General features: G+C 38.9%; 1 protein-coding gene across 2 annotated transcripts; it reads left to right on the forward strand.

The window, feature by feature from the left end:
• Positions 1-804: 804 nt before the first annotated feature.
• PEX2 (peroxisomal biogenesis factor 2) lies at positions 805-17,932 on the forward strand. Of its 2 annotated transcripts, XM_046023525.1 has the most exons (3): positions 808-1,093; positions 3,508-3,538; positions 16,364-17,932. In XM_046023525.1, exon 3 carries the CDS (start codon positions 16,381-16,383, stop codon positions 17,296-17,298), a length of 918 nt encoding a protein of 305 aa, XP_045879481.1. In that variant the 5' UTR covers positions 808-1,093; positions 3,508-3,538; positions 16,364-16,380; the 3' UTR covers positions 17,299-17,932. The 2 variants fall into 2 exon arrangements, with proteins under 2 accessions (XP_045879484.1, XP_045879481.1); XM_046023528.1 differs by lacking the exon at positions 3,508-3,538 and having other exon boundaries at positions 805-1,093.
• Positions 17,933-19,806: the final 1,874 nt, after the last annotated feature.

Consider the following 19,806-nt stretch of genomic DNA (forward strand, 5'->3'; position numbering starts at 1 on the left):
GTGAGGCAGTAACTAAAACGTTCTTAAGACCTACTACGTGCTGGAAGGTTTACCTAACCTCTCTTCAAAGCTTAGAGCGAACCCTCCAGCTAAGACACTACTGTCCATACTACCGAATCAGGAGGCAGTGGCAGTTCACGGAGCTACACACAATTGCCTGGTGAACGCTCAAAAAATACGTTCCCTCAGGCGCCAGTCCTAGAAATTCAGACTTCGTTATCCACGGGTGGGCCATCTGGCTGTCTGTGTTCTACGTGTTCCCGGGTCATTCTGACGGGCCACGCTGCGCCCGGCTGCTCACTCCCCCACGGTGCGAGCGCGTCCAGGGCCTCTTGGGCCAAGGCTGTGGAGCCGGACGGCTAACTGGACCCGGCTACCCTCCTTTCTAAACCTGCAGAAGTCCGCAAGCTACCCACCCACGGCACGCAGGCGCAGCAAAAAGGTCCCTACCCCGAAGCTGCCGCCCGCCTCCCCCGAAGGCTCCTCTCCCCAAAAGGCCGTCCCGCTGTGAGCCCTCCACCCTGGGCGAGCCAGGAGCCCAGGAGCTGCCGAGGCGCCCCACTGCCACTCAGCGGCGCTTGTCCGGCGGCACGCCGCGCTGTCCGAGGGCAGAAAAAAATCCTGCCCTCAGAGAGCCTCAGCTTCCCCGCGGCCTCTTGACACCGAGGCCTCTTCACGCGAGGCCCCGACTCGGGGCTGACGGGTTCGCGACTGTCCTGCCAATCAGATACGGTTTCCTCAGAGTGGCCAGCCCACCAATCACCGCGCGCCCGTGTCTTGTTCGGCTCTTCGGCTCTTCGGCCTTTCGGCCTTTCGGCCTTTCGGCCCTTCGGCCCTTCGGCCCTTCGGGCCTTTGGTTCTTCCGCGCTCGCTGTGGTGGGGCCGTCCGGGACCTTCCGCCGCGCTCGGAAGCTTAGTTCTCCTTGGTTTAATTTCCCCTTTTTTCCCAGACACTTCCGGGTCCTGCGTCGCTCCGGAAGCCCGCGCGTTCCGGAAGCCTGGGTAATCCAGGTTCTGCTAGGAGAAGCCAAGCTTCCCAGAAAATGTCTCAGAGAAAGTTACGTGGAACGGGGGCGTTTCGCAGACTCCTAAGGTCAGTGTCTGCCCGAGAGAGCCGGAGTGCAAACCTGTGGTCTTCGCTACAGCTGGGAGGGCGTGGAGTTTCGCGACGGTGTCGCTGTCGCCGTTATCTTGAGTTTGCCTGTTTATTGGCTTCCTGTTTTCCTGGAAGAAGCAAAATCAAAGTCTGATTTGGGAAAGGCAATGAAGTAGGCCCGAGCTCCTAAAAATAGTCTTAGAATGGCACCATTAAAAGAAAAAGAAAAAAACAAAAACAAAAACACAGCTAGGCTTGAGTTCCTTTGCCTTCCACGAGGTGACTTTCTAAAACACTTCAAAATCTTCTCCGCGCCCTTGTCTGGGGTGAGATTTGCTTTTTAAGAGTGACTTTAAAAAATTACGCAGTGTCTTAACTACGTAATATCGGATGGTCATACTTAAGGTGTTATATTTGCTACCAAAAAAGTGTTATATTTTGGTACAAAAATTGAGGTCAATGCTTAAGTTTCTATTGAAAGCCTGTGAACTTAGAAGCAGTTTTAATTTTCTTCGGGAAGAAGAGCTGTTGAGAATGGTCTTACATAATTGCTTGCTGTTTGTTATATTTAACAGTGATATTTGATAACTGAGAGTGCGGAAATCATTGACCTTTTTCTTCTGGTGCTTTAAATTAAAAGACATTGTTTCTTTCTTTTCTTAGGTCACATTTTCCAAAAATACCACATTTAGTGAAAGGGCTTTTCCCGAGACCAAGTTGTTGAGTGTCCACATCTAATATATTCTGGTATTCTGCGATGCCCCTTCAGAATTTTTTACCTTAACAATTTCAGGCAGTTACAGGAAGTTTGAGACTTTATCGACACCACAATTTGCAGTCTAAACATCTTCCCCTAATATGTTACCGTTAGTTAAACCTGAACAAAATAAACTTGGGATGGCTGACTTATTTTTTTCTTTTTTTTTCACTTTATCTTCTCTCGGATATGCCCATATTATCAAATATTTGTATCCAGAATCATTAGAGTTCAGTGATTTGAGTCAGAAGGGGACTGGAAAGAAGAAAGATAATGGAATTATTTAAAAAGTAAAAAAAAACAAACAAACAAAAACAACAGCACCAAACAAAAACCTAAAAAGTACATATATACTTATTTATTTTATTATTATTTATTATATATTTTTTTCCTAAAAAAAAAAAAGATAAAGAAAATGGAAGTAACAGGACATAGTAGAAAGAATACTAAACTAAGTAAAGAGAATAGAGTGCTAGTCCTGACTCTGGTTTCCTTTGACCAGCCCTACCTCATGGCCTTATTCTCTTCATTTTTAGGGGTTGGGGTAGCATTCAATCTGTGGTTTTAAATCTGTTCTGAAGAAGAATTCCTATATAAATTTCCTGGAGCCACACAGGGGAGAGACAAACCAAGCAGATAGCCGTTTTTTACAAGAACAGCTTTTGTATGTGTTCTGTTTGAAACAGTGTTTCTGTTAAGAAATTTAAATTCATATCTTAGACTAGATGATCTGGATTTACTTCCAGCATTATGATTCTGTTTCAAATTACTCATTTGTATCCAGTGTGTATCCATTCATCCGATTAGTAACTTTTTTTAATAGTAAAAGATACAGTCATCATTAATTTATTACTAAAAGTCACGAACAGGTCTATATTGTCTAATTTGTTTAACAAATACAAACTTCAAATTTAATTTTTTGTGATCATAATCATATTTTTTTATTTTTCTCTATTCTTTCTTCCCTGGTATTTTAGCCATAAAATTTTTTTGCTTAATTTTGAAGCTTATCATAATCTTTGCAATAGGAAGGGCAGATATTTTTCATTTTACATATTCTGTGACTGAATCTTAAAGATGTTAACAGCCTTGCCCAACATTGCATAGTTAGTAAATTTGCATTTTAAGTCTTAGCCCCATGTTTTCCTCACAGCATCAGGTAATTTTAAAGTTTCTTTCTTGCACTTTCCTGTGCTCAGGTTCCTATGGCACATAGAAAATGTATGCCATATGCACAGTCTTTATTTTGAACAAAAGTTCTGCTCTGAATCACTTACTCCTTTTTTTTCCCTCCCCGATTATCTTGGGCAACCTCAAAACAAATTGGATGTCCCCTTTACCTCCTTCCTGTGAAATGACAGCAGTTTCTAAACATTCCATGTTCCTCTTCAGTTCCTTTGGTATGTGGAAGAAATCTCTGGAGAAAAGCTCTGTACTGCTCCATTTGCCCCGTGTAATCCTGGCAGTGTAAATGCCAGTGCTGTTATTTCTCTACATGGAAGTGGAAGCAGGGAAGACGATGTCTAGCACCCTCTGTCCTTCCCATTGTGCAATGTTAATCAACTTCTTTTCAATCTTTTACCATCTATACAATCAAAATGCCCTTTTCTATATTGCGTTTTATTCTATTTAATATGTTTTCTTTTTTTTTCAGACCTTTCCCTTCTTAACTGCCTGTGAATAAGGTGAGATAAAATTTCATCCGTGCTGTCTTGTCTTCTTACTATTAAGAAAAAAAACCCAAGAGCTGTAGAGTAATTCCATTTTGATTCTGCATAACTGTTCCCTTCTAGTGTTAAATGAATTGGCATTTCCTCTATCTTGCATTTAGTGTGTATTCATAACAATTAAATGAATGTTCATGCCTCATTTTTTCACCCACATACTCCCTTTGTTCATGTTGGGCATTCAGGCTCTTTGAATGGTTTTCTGACCACATGTGTAGAGTCAGGGAGAGAGAATGTACACTAGATGCATCCCAGGCAACATGGGCAACTTTACCACAGTCCTTTACTTTATTTCCCCATTTATAGTCCTGGAAGCTTGACTGGCAGTCTGGTCTTGTGAATGATCTTGAGGGAAAAAAATTTGCTTTGAGCTCTGTGGGATTGAATTTGTTCCAGGTTTACCACATATTCTTACTACTTATTAACTTCCTTTGTGCGTTCCACAGTTTCTCTACTGTTTACCGGAAATTTACTGATTGTCAGTACAACCTTAAACAGGTTGTTAATCTCCTCACGTCTAACTTTTGTCTTCTAAAATGGACATGATAGTATTTACTGTGTTATGAGGATTAAATGAGATAAAGAGTGTGAAGAAAACATAATGCCTCACACACAATGATGTATTACATGGTACTTCCTTCTTTCCCATTGCTAATACCTCTGTTCCTTTGTGGATATTTCTATGTTGTCTGTCTGTCTGTCTCTGTCTCTCTCTCTCTCTTTTTTTTTTTTAAGGTTTATTTATTTGTCAGAGACAGAGAGAAAGCGCACAAGCAAGGGGAGCAGCAGGCAGAGGAAGAAGCAGGCTCTCTGCTGAGCAAGATGCTGATGAGGGACTCAGATCCCAGAGTCCTGGGATCATGGCTTGAGCTGAAGGCACAGGCTTAACCAACTGAGCTACCCAAGTGTCCCTCCATGTTGTCTTGAATGCCATAAAATATGCAATTAAACATGTGTGCCAGTAATTTGCAAGTTATTTAAAATTCTCTCCTTAGGTTCTAGAGCGCTTTTCTAAATTTATGGAGTACTTAAAGATCTAGTTGCTTCATATATTTCTTGTAGCTCTTGTTTGTTCATCCTTGGAGTGTAATTTTTGCTGTAGTTCATGGCTATACTCTTAATCTCTTAGTGTTTAAACTTTTAAAATAGCCCCATTTGCATGTCCTGTGGTGTCCTTCTAAAGTATTTCTGTTCATCTTTTAGGCCCATCACACCTTGTCAGTCAAGGACACTAGTTCGGAGCATGCCTCTGCCACTTCTAGTTGTGTGATTTATACAAGTCAGCTAATCTCTCTGTGCTTTAGTTTCCTTGTTTTAAAATGTAAATGATAAAAGAACCTCTTTCATAGTACTGGTATGGATCAAATGATTTAATACTTAATTTTGCAAAGGATACTTAGGTATGATAGTCCCTTCTTAGCACTTGATAACTGGTAAGTGGTATATATGTACTTTAGTCATAAACTCATAAATTGGTGGATATTGTCTTCCAGATGCTTTGCTATTTTTTTTCTATGATTGTGTCTCTGTCTCTCATGTTCTGTTCTAATTTCTTCAGTTTCTCTAGCCTTTTTCACACTCAGCATTATCATTTCTGTAGTTGGAAATGGCTCTTCTTTTTTCTTCCTCTTCCAAGGTTTCCTAGAATAGTTTTTATAACGATTCTAGATAAGTAGACTTTACACAGTTGGTTTTTTGAAATTTATTTTTGTATCTTTTAACTGCTAGAGAGTGTAGTGTAATAAAATGACTTGTCCAGAGTCACACAGCCTGTTGGTGAACCTGGTCTCAGGTACAGAACTAATCAGAACCAGTTTAATCTCTTTCCCCGTATTCACTCAAACATCTGCTTTTTATTTTCACAACATGCTTTTTCTCTTAAAGACTCAGAAGTATCAACTTTCTGAAAGAGAAGATTATGAGTGCCATGCTTTTCTCTTAAAAATGTATTTCTTTTTTTTCTTTTTTTTTTTTTAAAGATTTTATTTATTTATTTGACAGAGATCACAAGCAGGCAGAGAGGCAGGCAGAGAGAGAGAGGAGGAAGCAGGCTCCCTGATGAGGAGAGAGCCCGATGCGGGGCTCGATCCCAGGACCCTGGGAACATGACCTGAGCTGAAGGCAGAGGCTTTAACCCACTGAGCCACCCAGGCGCCCCTAAAAATGTATTTCTAAAGCTAGGCCAAAGTATTGAAAATTCTGTTTTAAGGTTTAAAAAAACCAGAGGGAAACACTGATGTTAATTTTAGATGCTTGAATAAGTGTCTTAAATAAGTAAATGAAATAGGGGGGTGCTCAGTTGTTTAAGACTAATTATCTTACTGGTGGTAGTATTTGATTTGAGTTCCCTTTTTTCCCAAATTAAAAAATATATCTATATTTCCCATCTGCTAGTACAAGTTACTTATCTTTGTTCGTCTTTTTGAGCAATTTATGAGATTTTGAAGTTTATCCTAAAACATTTTATTGTGTACTCACTACCAGTCCCAAAAAGAAAGTTCCTATTTGGATTTTGATGAGGATTACGTTAAGTATATAGCTAGCAGTCTAGTGTCTACAATAGAACTTTAAAATTTCAACATATCTTGTCCATATCCAAAAGAGCACAATTTGGATTTATAACATTTGATACCTATAAATTATTGAAACTTGGTTTATATTTGATGAAAGAGTAGAACAAAACAGTAGTGACAAGTCATTTAGCAAGCCTGTGGCAGAAGTGGGATTTGAACTTCTGGTTGTTGATTTTTAGGCCTATTCACAGTGCCAGAGGTCACAGTGTCCTAATGGGTCTCAGTCATAGTTTTTTCTCTTTTGCTCATGTTTGAAATGTGTTCTGGGAATCGGTGTCCTGTTAAATCCCTCTTTGATGCATGTCCCATTTATTAGTATTGATTTCAATACAATGGACAGTAAATCTGACTACACAAGGAAATAAAAAGTAGGGTGTAGTTTCAAAGCTTAAGATCTCCAGTTATAGAACTTTATTCACATAACCTCATAATATGAAACGTAAGTTTAAAATGTTTTCAAACCTAAAAGGAAAAAAATTAGTATATCGTCTCATCCATTTTGATTACTTGAACCCTCAGGATAGTGTGGCAGCAACATTGTCATACTAAAAATTAGTTGATTATTGTGGATCTGAAAAAGGATGGCTTGGCAGTGGGTGCATACATGGGTTTGTTACCTTAGAGAATACTTGGGAATCACATGTTTCTGCTGACAAAGTTTACAGGACTGTAAATTTAAATGTAGAGTTTTTGTAGGCAGCATGCATTGACAAATATGCCTAATGGTAATACATCTAGTACTGAAAGTCTCAGAACAGGTCAATAATAATGTGTATATTGATAGCAGCAATGTAGGAGATGTTACTTGGTATTATAGCTAAAAATCCATGTTATCCCCTTAATCATAATTACATTAATATTGACAGGCCCTTGACAATACTCACATTTTTATTGATAGATTTCTGTCAATAACATGTTTTAAATAAAATACATTCATTCATAATTTGTACTATACTCAGTAAAAGCTCTGAAATACATTCTGAAAATTCTTCCTTCTTTAGTGTGATTCAGTCATTTGTTTTGGTTTTGGAATGTGATACAGATGACAAAGTTTTTATTTGGGGTAATGGAAAGCATAAAAGGGAAGGATAAGCGCACCTGGGTGACTCAGTTGTTAAGTGTCTGCCTTTGGCTTAGGTCATAATCCCAGGGTCCTAGGATGGAGCCCTACATTGGGCTCCTTGCTCTAAAGCCTGCTTCTCCCTCTCCCACTGTCCCTGCTTGTGTTCCCTCTCTCGCTGTGTGTCTCTCTCTCTGTCAAATAAATAAAATCTTAAAAAAAAAAAAAAAGATGAGCTATTTAAAAATAGGTTTATATATTAATTACTGCTCTTAGTAAACAAATTTCAGGGTTTGTTTTTTTTTTTTTCTGAAAGAAAAGCTGTATGACATGTCTAGTGATAAAATGTCAGCAGGAAACCTTTTAAATCGTTTTTAGTGCTAGATCATTGTGTCTTAAACATATTTATGGGACAAGTTAATCAGACTAACCCTATAGATGCTATAATTTGCCTTGACTATCTTTTTCCATATCCTTAACGTAGTAGTATTCTTCACTAAACACATATTGTGTAATGCCAAGTACACTTTTAATTAATTATTTTTTTTTAAAGATTTTTTATTTATTTTTATTTATTTGACAGACAGAGATCACAGGTAGGCAGAGAGGCAGGCAGAGAGAGAGGAGGAAGCAGGCTCCCCGCTGAGCAGAGAGCCCGATGCGGGGCTCGATCCCAGGACCCTGAGATCATGACCTGAGCCTAAGGCAGCGGCTTAATCCACTGAGCCACCCAGGCGCCCCTTAATTAATTATTTTTATGAGTCTCTTTGCATGACTATAAATGTTTCCCTCTGCGTTGGCCCTTTAGAATCTTAAATTAGTGCAATTTGGGAAATGGGGATTGGGAAGGGAAAGGGTTATAGAATTGTGTATTAAAAGAATGAGATTTCATGGCAGAGTAGGAAAAGGTATTGCCTGTTTTTGACATTCTGGAAAAATCAATTTGAATTAAATCTGATGGTGTTCGTTTCAATTCTGAACAATCCCAGCTTTAAAGAAAAAGATTAGTTTGTATTTTTTTTTAACTATTCAAGTTGGAGCCCACTTTTGTGAAACTAGATACTAATCTACAAGAACCTATAATATGGGCATCACTAAACCTTACTTAAACTAAATTCCTGAAGGTAAGTAGAAATAGACTGGCTTAATGTTGGGTGTGGATGGCAATCACTGTAACAGAATCAGGAAAGTACTGGTTTACCAAAAAAAAAAAAAAAAAAAAAAAAAAAAAAGGGATTTTTGATCCAAAAATGTGAAGGCGCCATAATCTTTTTGATTTTGATTAGTTCTTAATGAAGCAGGTCATTATTTTAACTCTTTCAGAACGTTATTAGCACCTTCGTTAAGGGCCTTGCATTGTAGTACATATCCTCTCACTGGTCTTCGGGAGCTTTAGCATTTGTTTTCTTCAGTCTTCTTGAACTCTGCTATCAATGGATTCATCTTTTAAAAATATATCTCATTAGGTCTCTTCTCCTTAGTGATTATTCATGCCTGTGAAATCATTCCGGTTTCCCTACAGTGGGCTTTTTGCAGTGGGTTAACTCTTCAGCCAGCCTCCCCTGCCAGCCTGTTTTGCTCAGTTATGGCAGATGACTTGAGTCTTTGCTTCCAGGTAACAGACACAGCCACAGTGAATGGAGGTTAAATCACTAAGGAGGCAGCTCCTTTGGGAACTCATCCCAGTATCTTCCAGATAAACCATGGCCAGGTTTCATGGCTTGCACATATCTGGAGTTTGCACAGCCTGTTCTTGTGTTGTGTCTTAAATGTCATTTTTTTTCTTTTCTGCCAGGGGAGTTTTGTGATCCTTCATGGTGTCTTCACATTTCAAGATTCATTCTTTGTTTTGGCTAGTCCTGATTATAGTAACATTCTATTTCTTTAAAAAAGCTTGAATAAAAGGAAGTGAACTGAGAGTTAAGTTTTTGGCTTGAATCCCTGGTACCTAGGAGATTGCCTGGCATTTGGTAAGCACTCAAAAAATATTAGTTAGATTGAGCCATTTGTCCGAGAATTAGTGTTCGCTAAAACACACTCCTTATATTATATTGAAAATAACTTTGTGACTTAAAGGCATTTATGATATTTTTCTGTGCTTTACACTTATTATGGGCAAATATTATTGTACAGCAGTGGAGGGAAAAGGTTTCCATGATCAGGCTGATTGAACTTCTAGTTATTTCTATTTTATAAGTTTCTTCTACTGCTGGGCCCTGCCCATCTCTGAAGCCAATATTGTAGAATGAATATATCTGTCCTGAAAAGAGGAAAAAGGAAAAGAAGAGGAATGGAGTGTCACATGTTAGTGATGAACCATAATTGGATGCCTGTCTGGACTGCCTGTACCATGCCCTATTTCAGCAAAGCACCCTAGAGTCAGATATTATCAGTGTGCATTCCTAAAGTTTCTTTGCTTCCTGATAATAGGCATTACTATATCGATGAGGGTTAAATAACCAAGGGAGCAGGTCATGCCGAAACCCATCCCTATGCTTGCAGAATTCCACCTCCATAATCTCCTTTCAGATAAGATACAGGAGTGTGATGTGTTCCACTGAACCATGTCTCTGCCCCTTCCCACCTAGTCCGCCTCCATGTGCACGCATAATAGTGAGATCATGTTCACTATTTACTACCACAATTATATTTTAATTTTGTAGTTAGTATTTCCTGGGGGAAAAAAGTTCTTTCACCACAGATTGAGGCATTAGTATAAGTAATAATGAAAATTTCAGTCTTTTGAAGTAAATTTGCCAAAATCAACTTGGACTCCTTTTCTTCTTATGCCCATCCCTAGCCAAAGCAGCAATAATGTAGTAATAATGATACTTTCCAGTTTCCAGACTACTTTCATAACATTATCTGATTTAATGTCAACAACTTTGTGTGTGTGGTAGCTGTTCTTTCCAACTTTTTGAAGAATCTGTGGGTAGGGGTGCCTAGGTGGCAAAGTTGGCTAAGTATTGGACTCTAGGTTTCAGCTCAGGTTATGATCTCAGGGTCGTGAGATCAAGCCCCACATCAGGTTCCGTGCTGGGCTCCACACTCAGCATGGTGTCTGCTTGAGATTTTTTCTTCCTCCTCCCTCCCCCATGCCTCTCCCTAAAATTAAGAAGAAAAAAAGAATCTGAAGTAATGACTTTTTCTAAGATCACATAGCAAGTAAGTAACAAAGCTGGAACTTGAGCTCAGGTCTGATTGATTTTTAAATACACTTTTCTACTGTCAAGTTGCCTAAATATGAATGTAGAGCAAAGGAAGAGTATTCTGCTTTGACTATGGTATGTAATGGACAGTGTCTGTTCTATGTTTACAAGTGAAAGAAGTCACAAAAATGACTAAAATGTTGGAAAATAAACCCTGAAACAAAAAAAATAGAGAAATTATTCATCTGGAAAGGCAAAGGCTGAAGAACAGTTTAATGATAGTCTTTTGGTCCATTAAAGAGTCTTACACAGGGAGAAGATCGAGCCCAGCTGTTGTTAATCTACAGTGAGGCCAGACCTAAGGAGAAAAAGAGGAAAGGAAAAAAATGTTAAACTGTAACAGAAGGGATAAGAAAGAATTTTTTGATAATAAAGATTATTAAATATTGGATTGGTTAGAGTGTGTTAAAAGTCTCCTTTTCTGGCAGCCATTAAAAATTCCTATCTTTGCTAAATAATAAGTATGATTCCTCCAGAAATGAAGTATTTGAAATGGATGATTCTTCTGAGACATCACTCCCTCAGACCAGTATTTTACTAAATATGAGTACGAAACCTGAGGAGAAGGCTTCCCTCACCATCCAGTTCATACAGATGCTCTCATATAGTATTCAGTCAGTATACCAATTAACTACCAAACTTCTCGTTCTGTTGCACATAGATTCAACAAACATTTATTGAGCAACTACTGTGAGTCCATCCTTGGGTTTATTCTACAATTATAACAAATCCATCATCCATAATGCAGAACTGATTATGACTCTAGTATTTAAAGATACATGAATTGGCATGACTGGTCCTCTAACATAAGCCATGTATTTTAACTGATACTCAACTGGAAAAAAATAGCACTCTATCCAGTCCAATCCTTGGAATGTGAGAGAGGTAAGAGGAGGGATCTGGTAGTGCTGAACTTCCATCCATGTCCAGTATGGTCAGAGCCTTTCAAGGGTAATTTGACAATAATTGAGAACTTCCTTTGCTGACCACAGAATATGAAATCTGGGAAAGATACAGAGTTGTAGACACCATGACAGTAAAGGAGTCATGTGCTATATTCCCACACACCATGAATGATTGTAGAATTTTTCATGAGTGAAACTGAGCTAGAAATCATTCTCTTTTTAGGTGGCAGGTGCTTTGAGAAATAAGTGTAAGATAAGGCACTTTCCCTTAACTAGCTTACAGATAAACTAGGGAAAGAAGATGTACTGACATGACTGAAATCACAGGATGGTTGAGGGCTCAAGTGAGTGGCACAGACAGTTGCTGTCAAAGTTAAAGGTGGTGATAATAGGAGTTGGAGATAGTTATGAAGGTTTCACAGAGAATGTTGAAATAAAGTTGGAATGTGAAGGGCAGAGAGTTGTGGGCAGTGGGAAGAGTTGGCAGGGAAGGTGAGTGTTTTGGATACATGGGAAAAAGCACAGAGTTAGGACTGAGAGGTGGCACAGAATTGGGCTAGGTTGTATCTGAGAAGTTTGTACTTTATCCCAGAGGTAATAGTGAGGTAATAGAGATGATTTGGTAAATGTATGCAAAAATTTTGTGGATTTTGGTTTGCTTCCGGGGTTTAAAAAAAAAAAAAAAGTTCTAGTTGTTTCCCTCAATTACATAATGCCTATAAACTAGAGAAAATTTGTAAACTGCAGAAAAAGTGAGAATAATATTATTTATTGATGCTTTTTGCATGGATTTTGGAATTTTTTTTCTGTTGAGATAGTTTCAAAATGTTATATATTGTCTTTGAGAACCTGTGATACCATATTCCTCTGTTACTACCCTAGTTGTCTGTTTACTTGCCTGCTTCCCTTAACTAGATTTGGTTAGGGTTCTTAAGTGAGAGCCAAGATGTTTTGTTTATCTCTGCATCCCAAGCAGCCAGCAGGGCTAGGATGTATTGATGTCCATAGCCTTTGTGGAATTCATGGAGTAGTCTCTAATCTCACAGGATCTACTTAACCGAAGAAAGGGGGAGCCAGATTTTTAACAGCCACTGTGGATATAGGGATGAGAACTAAACAGAAATGAGTGGCAGGCAGCTGGCAGGCAGCATGGAGCTGTATGGATGGTAGATATGCCAGAAAAAATTAATGAAGTTCACTTTGAAGTGACTAGCCCATTCATTCTCAACATCCCCAGGAAGCTTGTTAGAAATGCAGATTCTTGGCTCCCATTCCAGGCTTACTGATTCAGGAACTCTGGCTCTGAGACACTACAGTCCTAAGAAATCTAAGTGATCATGATAAATGCTCAGGTTTGAAAACCAGTAGCCAAGAAGGACAGGACTGATGGTGAAGACTGTGGCATAGAAAGATTGAAAGCCCAAAGATGTATGTGATGCCAGTGAATAAAACTGTTGAACAGCCATGCTAGCGGGAACAGGAAAACTATGAGAATAAAATTATAAATAAAATTATATTATTACAAAGAAAGCGGAGCGCGTTTTAGGTGGGCAGGATCTACTGCTCCTGCTTAGTTCACTGCCTTCCTGATCTTAGCGTTTAAGTAGATCAAGTAGATTTAAAGTCGATTAGTCCTACCAGAGGGACACCCCCCTCCCCAAATCTCCACCCATATTTTCTCTCCTGTCTCCACACAACTGCCTACTGAGCTGTCTCATAGGAGCCTCAGATCTCTAACACTACTATGGTTATTACCTCTCCCTTGAAACCTGTATCACTGCATGTGTTTCCTATTCAGAGAGCTGGACTACCACCATGCAGTTACTCAAGTCAGTTATTCTTGGCTTATTATTAAACCATGGCTTTAAAGCTTTAACTCCTCGTGGCTTTAAAGATACTTATTTTTCTCCATCCCTACTGATAACCTTATAATTTAGAACTTTCTCGTTGATCACTTTAATAATCACATAACAGTCATCTTAACTGGTCTCTCTCTGCCTTGAGTCTTTTTAGCTTCAAATCCATTCTGAATGTGGCCAGAACAAGCTGTCTAAAATGCAGATTTGATTAGTTCTTTTCTTAAACTATCCAGTGGCTCCCCATTACCATTTTGATAAAATACAGTCTCCTCAATTTGGCTTTTACTATTGGTCTCCTGTCTTCCTTTCCAGCCCTTTGTTCTTGCACCTTCAGTCCTTGTCACCTGCTCTCTCTCTGCTTGGTATTACATTCCTTTACCTTCCTTTACCAGACTGACACTGCTAATCCTTTAGGTAGTTGTCGAGATATTGTCTCTTTGAAGCTTTCTCTGACCTTCTGAGGTCTAGTGACAAAAATAATGCCCTGAATTTCCCTTTGCATATCATTCCTAACACCTTATTGTAATTGCCTGTTTATTATTTTATATAGCACATTCTTACCCACCCCTCACCTCACTACATTGTAGTCTCCACAAGGGGTTGAGACTGTTGTCAGTTTTACTATGATATCAGTAACTGGTAAACAGCAGATGTATGAAAAATGTGTTGAAATAGGTAATAATCGATAGTCCAGATACGATAATTTGAAATAATTTTAAAGGCTACTGGGTAGGAATTTGTGTTTTCTATCCTTCACCTAACCCTTCTTTATCTTATTCATCTAGTCTGTGTAGTATGCATTATGTGCACTGGGAGCTGTGCTGGTTGCTAAAATACAACTGTAACAAGACTCAGTCTTTGCAACAGGGTTTATCCTCTAGTGGAAGAAGTAGACAATTTAAAAAGTAGCCTGTGTACAGTACATAGAGGCCAAGAAAGTGGAAGAATGGAGTGCTAAGGGAATAGCTAGAAGAGGCAGCCAACTCAAGTTTGGAGAGTCAGAAGGAAGTGATGCCTAAGCCCCTATTAAAAATTTAGTACTTAAAAACTGAAAACTGAATTTTTCAATAAAACACGGGAACGTACTGTTCCAGATAGAGGGAACAGACCATAAATGTTCACTAGGGAACAAGTAAAGGGGGCACCTTATGACAAGAGGTTAACAGGTTAGGAAGGAAAGCAAGCTGGGATAGTTTGGGAGGCTTGTGTGTTTGAACAACTGCAGTGTGGGAAATGCACTGAAAAAGGCAAAAGGTGGGATAGACCAATTAGATGTAATCCAACAGAGAGATGAGAGCTGCTGAATTTAGGAAGAGGCCTGCAGGGGATAGGGTAGTGAATGGATTAGAAAAATATTTGGGGCAAAGAGCAAAACCTTGGGGATTGACGACATTTGTAGAGAGAAGAAAGGAACCTCGGTTCTAACCCCCGTCTTCTTTTGCTATAGCTCCCAGCTAGTATGAGGCAAGGATTTCACAGAACGTGTGGCAAAATCCCCCCCCCCCAATACCTCTAAACTGTGAAATTTTGAGGGACTGCAGGAAAGGGAAAAAGGTGAGATCACCCCAGAAGGCAGATGATGTTTATGGGAGAGAAGCATTCCTGTCAAGTATCTAGATTAAGAAGAAAGCAGCAATTAAACACCTATTATTCAGTAGGCCCTTTTGTTTCCTATACTTGAACTTGTTAGGTGTGTAGTCTTCTGCCACTAAGTCATCTAAGATCCATGAATAATTTAAAAACATCCTCTGCATAAATAAAAAAAAAGGTAGATAGATAAAAATATCCTCTGTAAAACCTTTTAATTGTCAGAAAACAAAAACCTCTTTAATTGTCAAATACATTCCCAGTTTCAAGAGGTGCAACTTTATTTTAGGATGTACCTTTCAGTCCTTTAACTTCTAACAAATTACATTTAATATCTTTTTAGTAAAAATCATAAATAGAATTTGAAAGAACTTAGAAGTCATTTTATCTCTGGCCTTCAGTTTTGCAAGTGAAAAAAATAAAGCAGAACTAAGTGAAGTAACTTGTCCAAGATCACAATGGCCACACTGTCGGTGACAGTGAACTTAAGTGTGATACATGCCTCCCTCTATAACTTAGTGTTAAATTAGTGCACTAGGCCTTTTGAAGGCCCAGAAATCGTGCATGATCTAGATCAAGCTCCATGTGTTCAGGGCTGATTTTAGAAACTAAGCTGAAACAGATTTCTTGTTATAGTTTGAATTTACCAGTTTTTTAATAATAAGTAAAATATCTAAACTGGTCTCTAACTCCTTGACGATAGCAGCCAGAGTGTTTTAATCATTATGGCTTGTATTAATAGGCATTTAATAAATGTGTTTTGAATGCGTCGGTCACACCTAGCTAACCACTAATCTGCTTTTTCTATTTCATTTTAAAAGATTTTTGTCCCCTTAGTACCTCTATGATTCCTTAGTTAATTGTTGAAATGGTCTTTGTATATATTTTTACATCATGATTTTCTTAGAAAACTGTGATATGTATCTTCTTAGTATCTGAATAACAGCATTTCTGCACTCATGTTGTTTTGTGCTAGAATTCATTTTCTGCCATAGTGTGATAACATAATAAACGCTGATTGTTCATTTGATTTTTTCCCTAACTTTATAGATATAAAACATATTTCAGAAAGATTAAATGACTTGTTAAAAAATGTATATACCTTTGGAGTCAGTAGAAGAGCTGGCAATTAACCCGAGGTCTTGACTTACCATCCGTTAGAATGTTCCGTAGAGTTCTCTATATTTAATAAGCTCATGTATTTCTCCATTAGTCATGTTATTATTTAGGTTCATCACTGTTAGTATCAGGATTTTATTATCTCCCTGCTAAAATGACCAAGGAGGATTACTTGGAGATATTTGTGGGAAAAGGGTACAACTTGCTATACCCTGTTATTCCTTTGATGAGGAGGGTCCAAAAAAGGGGGGGGGGGAAGAAGAAGAGCAAAGAAAAGGAGGGAGGGAGGGAGGAGTGGGGGAAGAAAGAGAAGGTTCCATATAAGAGGTGATTGCCGCTGCTTGACACCTACTGCCAGCTCCATCTTCAGTGGGCCCTGGTCATTTGTGTATTGCAGTTTTAGATGTGTAGGTTGAGGAGATGGTACAAGCTTGCAAATGTTTGATGTTCCCTATTGTACTTTACCCCTAGAGACCTTCCAAGAAGACATGGCTTCCAGAGAAGAGAACATGAAAAGGACGAACAGAGTGCTGAGAATAAGTCAGTTGGATGCACTTGAACTGAACAAGGCCCTGGAGCAGCTAGTTTGGTCCCAGTTTTCTCAGTGCTTTCATGGATTTAAACCAGGGCTGTTAGCCCACTTTGAACCAGAGGTGAAAGCATTATTATGGCTTTTCTTGTGGCGATTCACCATCTATTCTAAAAATGCCACTGTGGGACAATCCATTTTGAATATTCAGTATAAAAATGATTTTTCCCCAAAGCTGAGGTACCAGCCACCAAGTAAGAATCAGAAGCTGTGGTATGCTGTGTGTACGATTGGCGGGACGTGGCTGGAAGAGCGCTGCTATGACCTGTTTCGAAACCGTCATTTGGCATCATTTGGGAAAGCCAGGCAGTGTATGAATATCATGGTTGGACTTTTTAAATTAGGTGGGCTGATTAATTTCCTGATTTTCCTTCAGAGGGGCAAGTTTGCAACTTTGACAGAACGTCTCCTAGGCATTCGTTCTGTATTTTGCAAGCCTCAAAACATACGTGAAGTTGACTTTGAATATATGAATAGGGAACTTCTCTGGCATGGTTTTGCTGAGTTTCTGATTTTTCTCTTACCACTTATTAATATCCAGAAATTGAAAGCTAAGTTGTCTTCATGGTGTATTCCTCTTACTGGGGCTTCTAATAGTGACAATACATTATCCACCAGTGGCAAACAGTGTTCTCTGTGTGGAGAGTGGCCCACCATGCCTCACACCATAGGATGTGAGCATATCTTCTGTTACTACTGTGTTAAAAGTAGTTTCTTATTTGACGTGTACTTTACTTGTCCTAAGTGTGGCACAGAGGTACACAGTGTGCAGCCACTAAAATCAGGAATTGAGATGTCAGAAGTGAATGCTCTTTAGAAACTAAGATTGTTTCCTCTGAGGAAAACTATATTATGTTCAAATCCTTGATATTAGTCATCCTAAGTGTACCGTTTAGGTATCTTTTATGAGAGGATGTGCTTCTCAGCCACTGTCTTCTATTCCTTTCCAAGTATGAAATTCTAATCACTAGAAACCACATGATTCTGTATATATTATGCAAACAGTAATGTATTACTTTTCTTTAAATCATTGCATTCAGTTTTTAATGTTGAGAATAATGGACAGTTTTTGTCAGACTACTAAAAACGCTCTTTCATTTTGCTACTTCCTAGAAAGAGGTTATATTCTAAAATGATTTCGGAGACTTGGGAAGCGTGTGTATTTATTTTCAAAGATGGCATTGTCATAATCTGACAATGATAAGACCCTGTTGTTTTGAGACTTAAGATCTAGTCCCCCAGTTGTAATTTTAAGCTACTCTCTAAAACCTGTTTTTAAAGGGCTCAGTTGGCTTCATTCTCAGGCAAAATGATGGCCACCAGGAGCTCCAGACTGATGTTTTGCCCGCTTTCTGATTCCCTGGGAATAAGAGCTTCTTGCGTAATAGTTCGGCTAAGTCCAGGACCTCATTGTCATTGGTCTGCCTGGGATTACACATTTGTGAGCCAGGACAGAAAAGTACTAATCTTGATTACTAGATGTGTACCTCGTGGACCCATAGTAGGAAAGAGGCAGTTCACCACAGGAAACCCAGGTGCCATTGTAAGAATAGTGGATGGTGGGCAGGTAGAAACAAAGATCCCTACTAGAGTCCACATTTGCCTTTTTCATATCAAAAGTCTATATGTATTCTTTAATTTTGCCAGTGATCTAAGTTGATCAGGACTTAAGTAACCGAGTGGTTGACTTAAAGATTTAAAAGCATTAAATAAATAAATATTTTGTTATACTAATAATTTTGTTGTGTTATTTTGATAAAGTGCTCTCTGACTAAATACCCATATTGTTATTTTAACATGAAAATAGTACTTTACATATATGTTAACTAATAGAGTTGTCAATATTATGGGGGTTTTATGTTTTCCCAGACACTAATGGCACTTTAGCACCACATATTTTTTTAATTTTTAATTTTTATTTAACCTCTGCTTCCTCACTAAGTGATTATCCGTAGGAGGTCAGGGAGTATGACTGTTGTGCTCATCACTGGACAACCAGAACCTACCACTCTTGGTGCCAGTGTGCCAGTAGAGACATTTTGTTAGCTGAGCAACTAAATCTGCTATCACAGATGAGGTTCTGCAGAAGTACATGTTGCAAGGGACTTGAAGTACTTGGGCCTGGATTGGATCAAAGTATTCAGGCCTTTTTACTTATACCTCTCAGCCACTCCCCTAGCTGGGCAACCCATCCATCCCTGGAGGCGCTGGGTGACCAGCCTAATGTCAACCACATCTAATACTGTCTCTCCATTATTTTTCTTTATGGTTTTCCATTTTTGTTATTCTTGCTTTTATAAGCATACAAACACATTAATGGCAGGAAGTATTCAATTTAAAATCATTCGGTTTATGACTAATTTCTGTACTCAAGTGCTGCCTCAGGGAACTCCAACTCACTGCAGAGACGTAGGCCTCCTGGCTAAGTTGCTCCAACAGTCCCAGACCCCATTGGTTCCTTGCCTCCTTATACACTGCCAGGAGACTTGTGCTAATACCAGTTCTTCTATTTCTACTCCCCAGTGGTCTCAGGGCTCAAGGTTCTATAACTGGGTCATATTTAGCTATGTGATACATTTCTGCTTTAGCCTCAAGAACCTAACCATCACCTATGAGCTTCTCCCCTTGGGAAAATAAAAACTTTTACACATTGTTTTTCTCTCCCGCATAACTTGTTCTCTAATCAGATTTGCTACTTATGTATAGAATATATTCAGTTGCTTCAGTGATCATATCTGAAATACATACCAGTCAAAGCTAACCCAAGGCATGTCCTGCTCCCTTACTTCAGAACTCAGTGGGTTTTGGGTAATTTATTTAACTCCTCTAAGATTCAGTTTGGTCAACCTATGAAATGGGCATTCAGTGATATCTATCTCTTAGGACTATAATGAGAGTTAAATAAATCATTCTCTCAAAAATTACTTATTAAGCCCCTATAGGCATTCTTCTCTAGGCAGAGATGTACTTATAAATAAAAACCCCTTTTTACGTTTTTGGAGGAATAATAGACAAACACATGTGTAAGATAATTTCAGAAGTTGGAAGTACTCTGGAAAAAAAACAACAGACTGAGGGAATGGAGAGTGACAAGGGATGCTGTTGAACTTTGAAAAGAGATCTGAATGAACTAAGGGGAAAGCCAAGCACAGGAGAGTGCCAAGATAAGGAAATGGCAGGTACCCAAGCTCTGAGACGAGAGTCCATTCCTGGTTAAGCAACAGTAAGAAATAGAGTGACAAGAGAAAAGTGAGGTAAGGGGCACAGGGTCAGGCCAGGCAGGCCATGGTAAAAAACAAACAAAAACAAAACAAAACAAAAAAAC

This window comes from Meles meles, chromosome 1 (genome assembly GCF_922984935.1).
Source record: "Meles meles chromosome 1, mMelMel3.1 paternal haplotype, whole genome shotgun sequence".
NCBI lineage: Eukaryota > Metazoa > Chordata > Mammalia > Carnivora > Mustelidae > Meles > Meles meles.

Bases quoted from the DNA above. Each gene is read 5' to 3' on its own strand.
- PEX2 (XM_046023528.1), top strand. From the start codon at position 16,381: ATGGCTTCCAGAGAAGAGAACATGAAAAGGACGAACAGAGTGCTGAGA.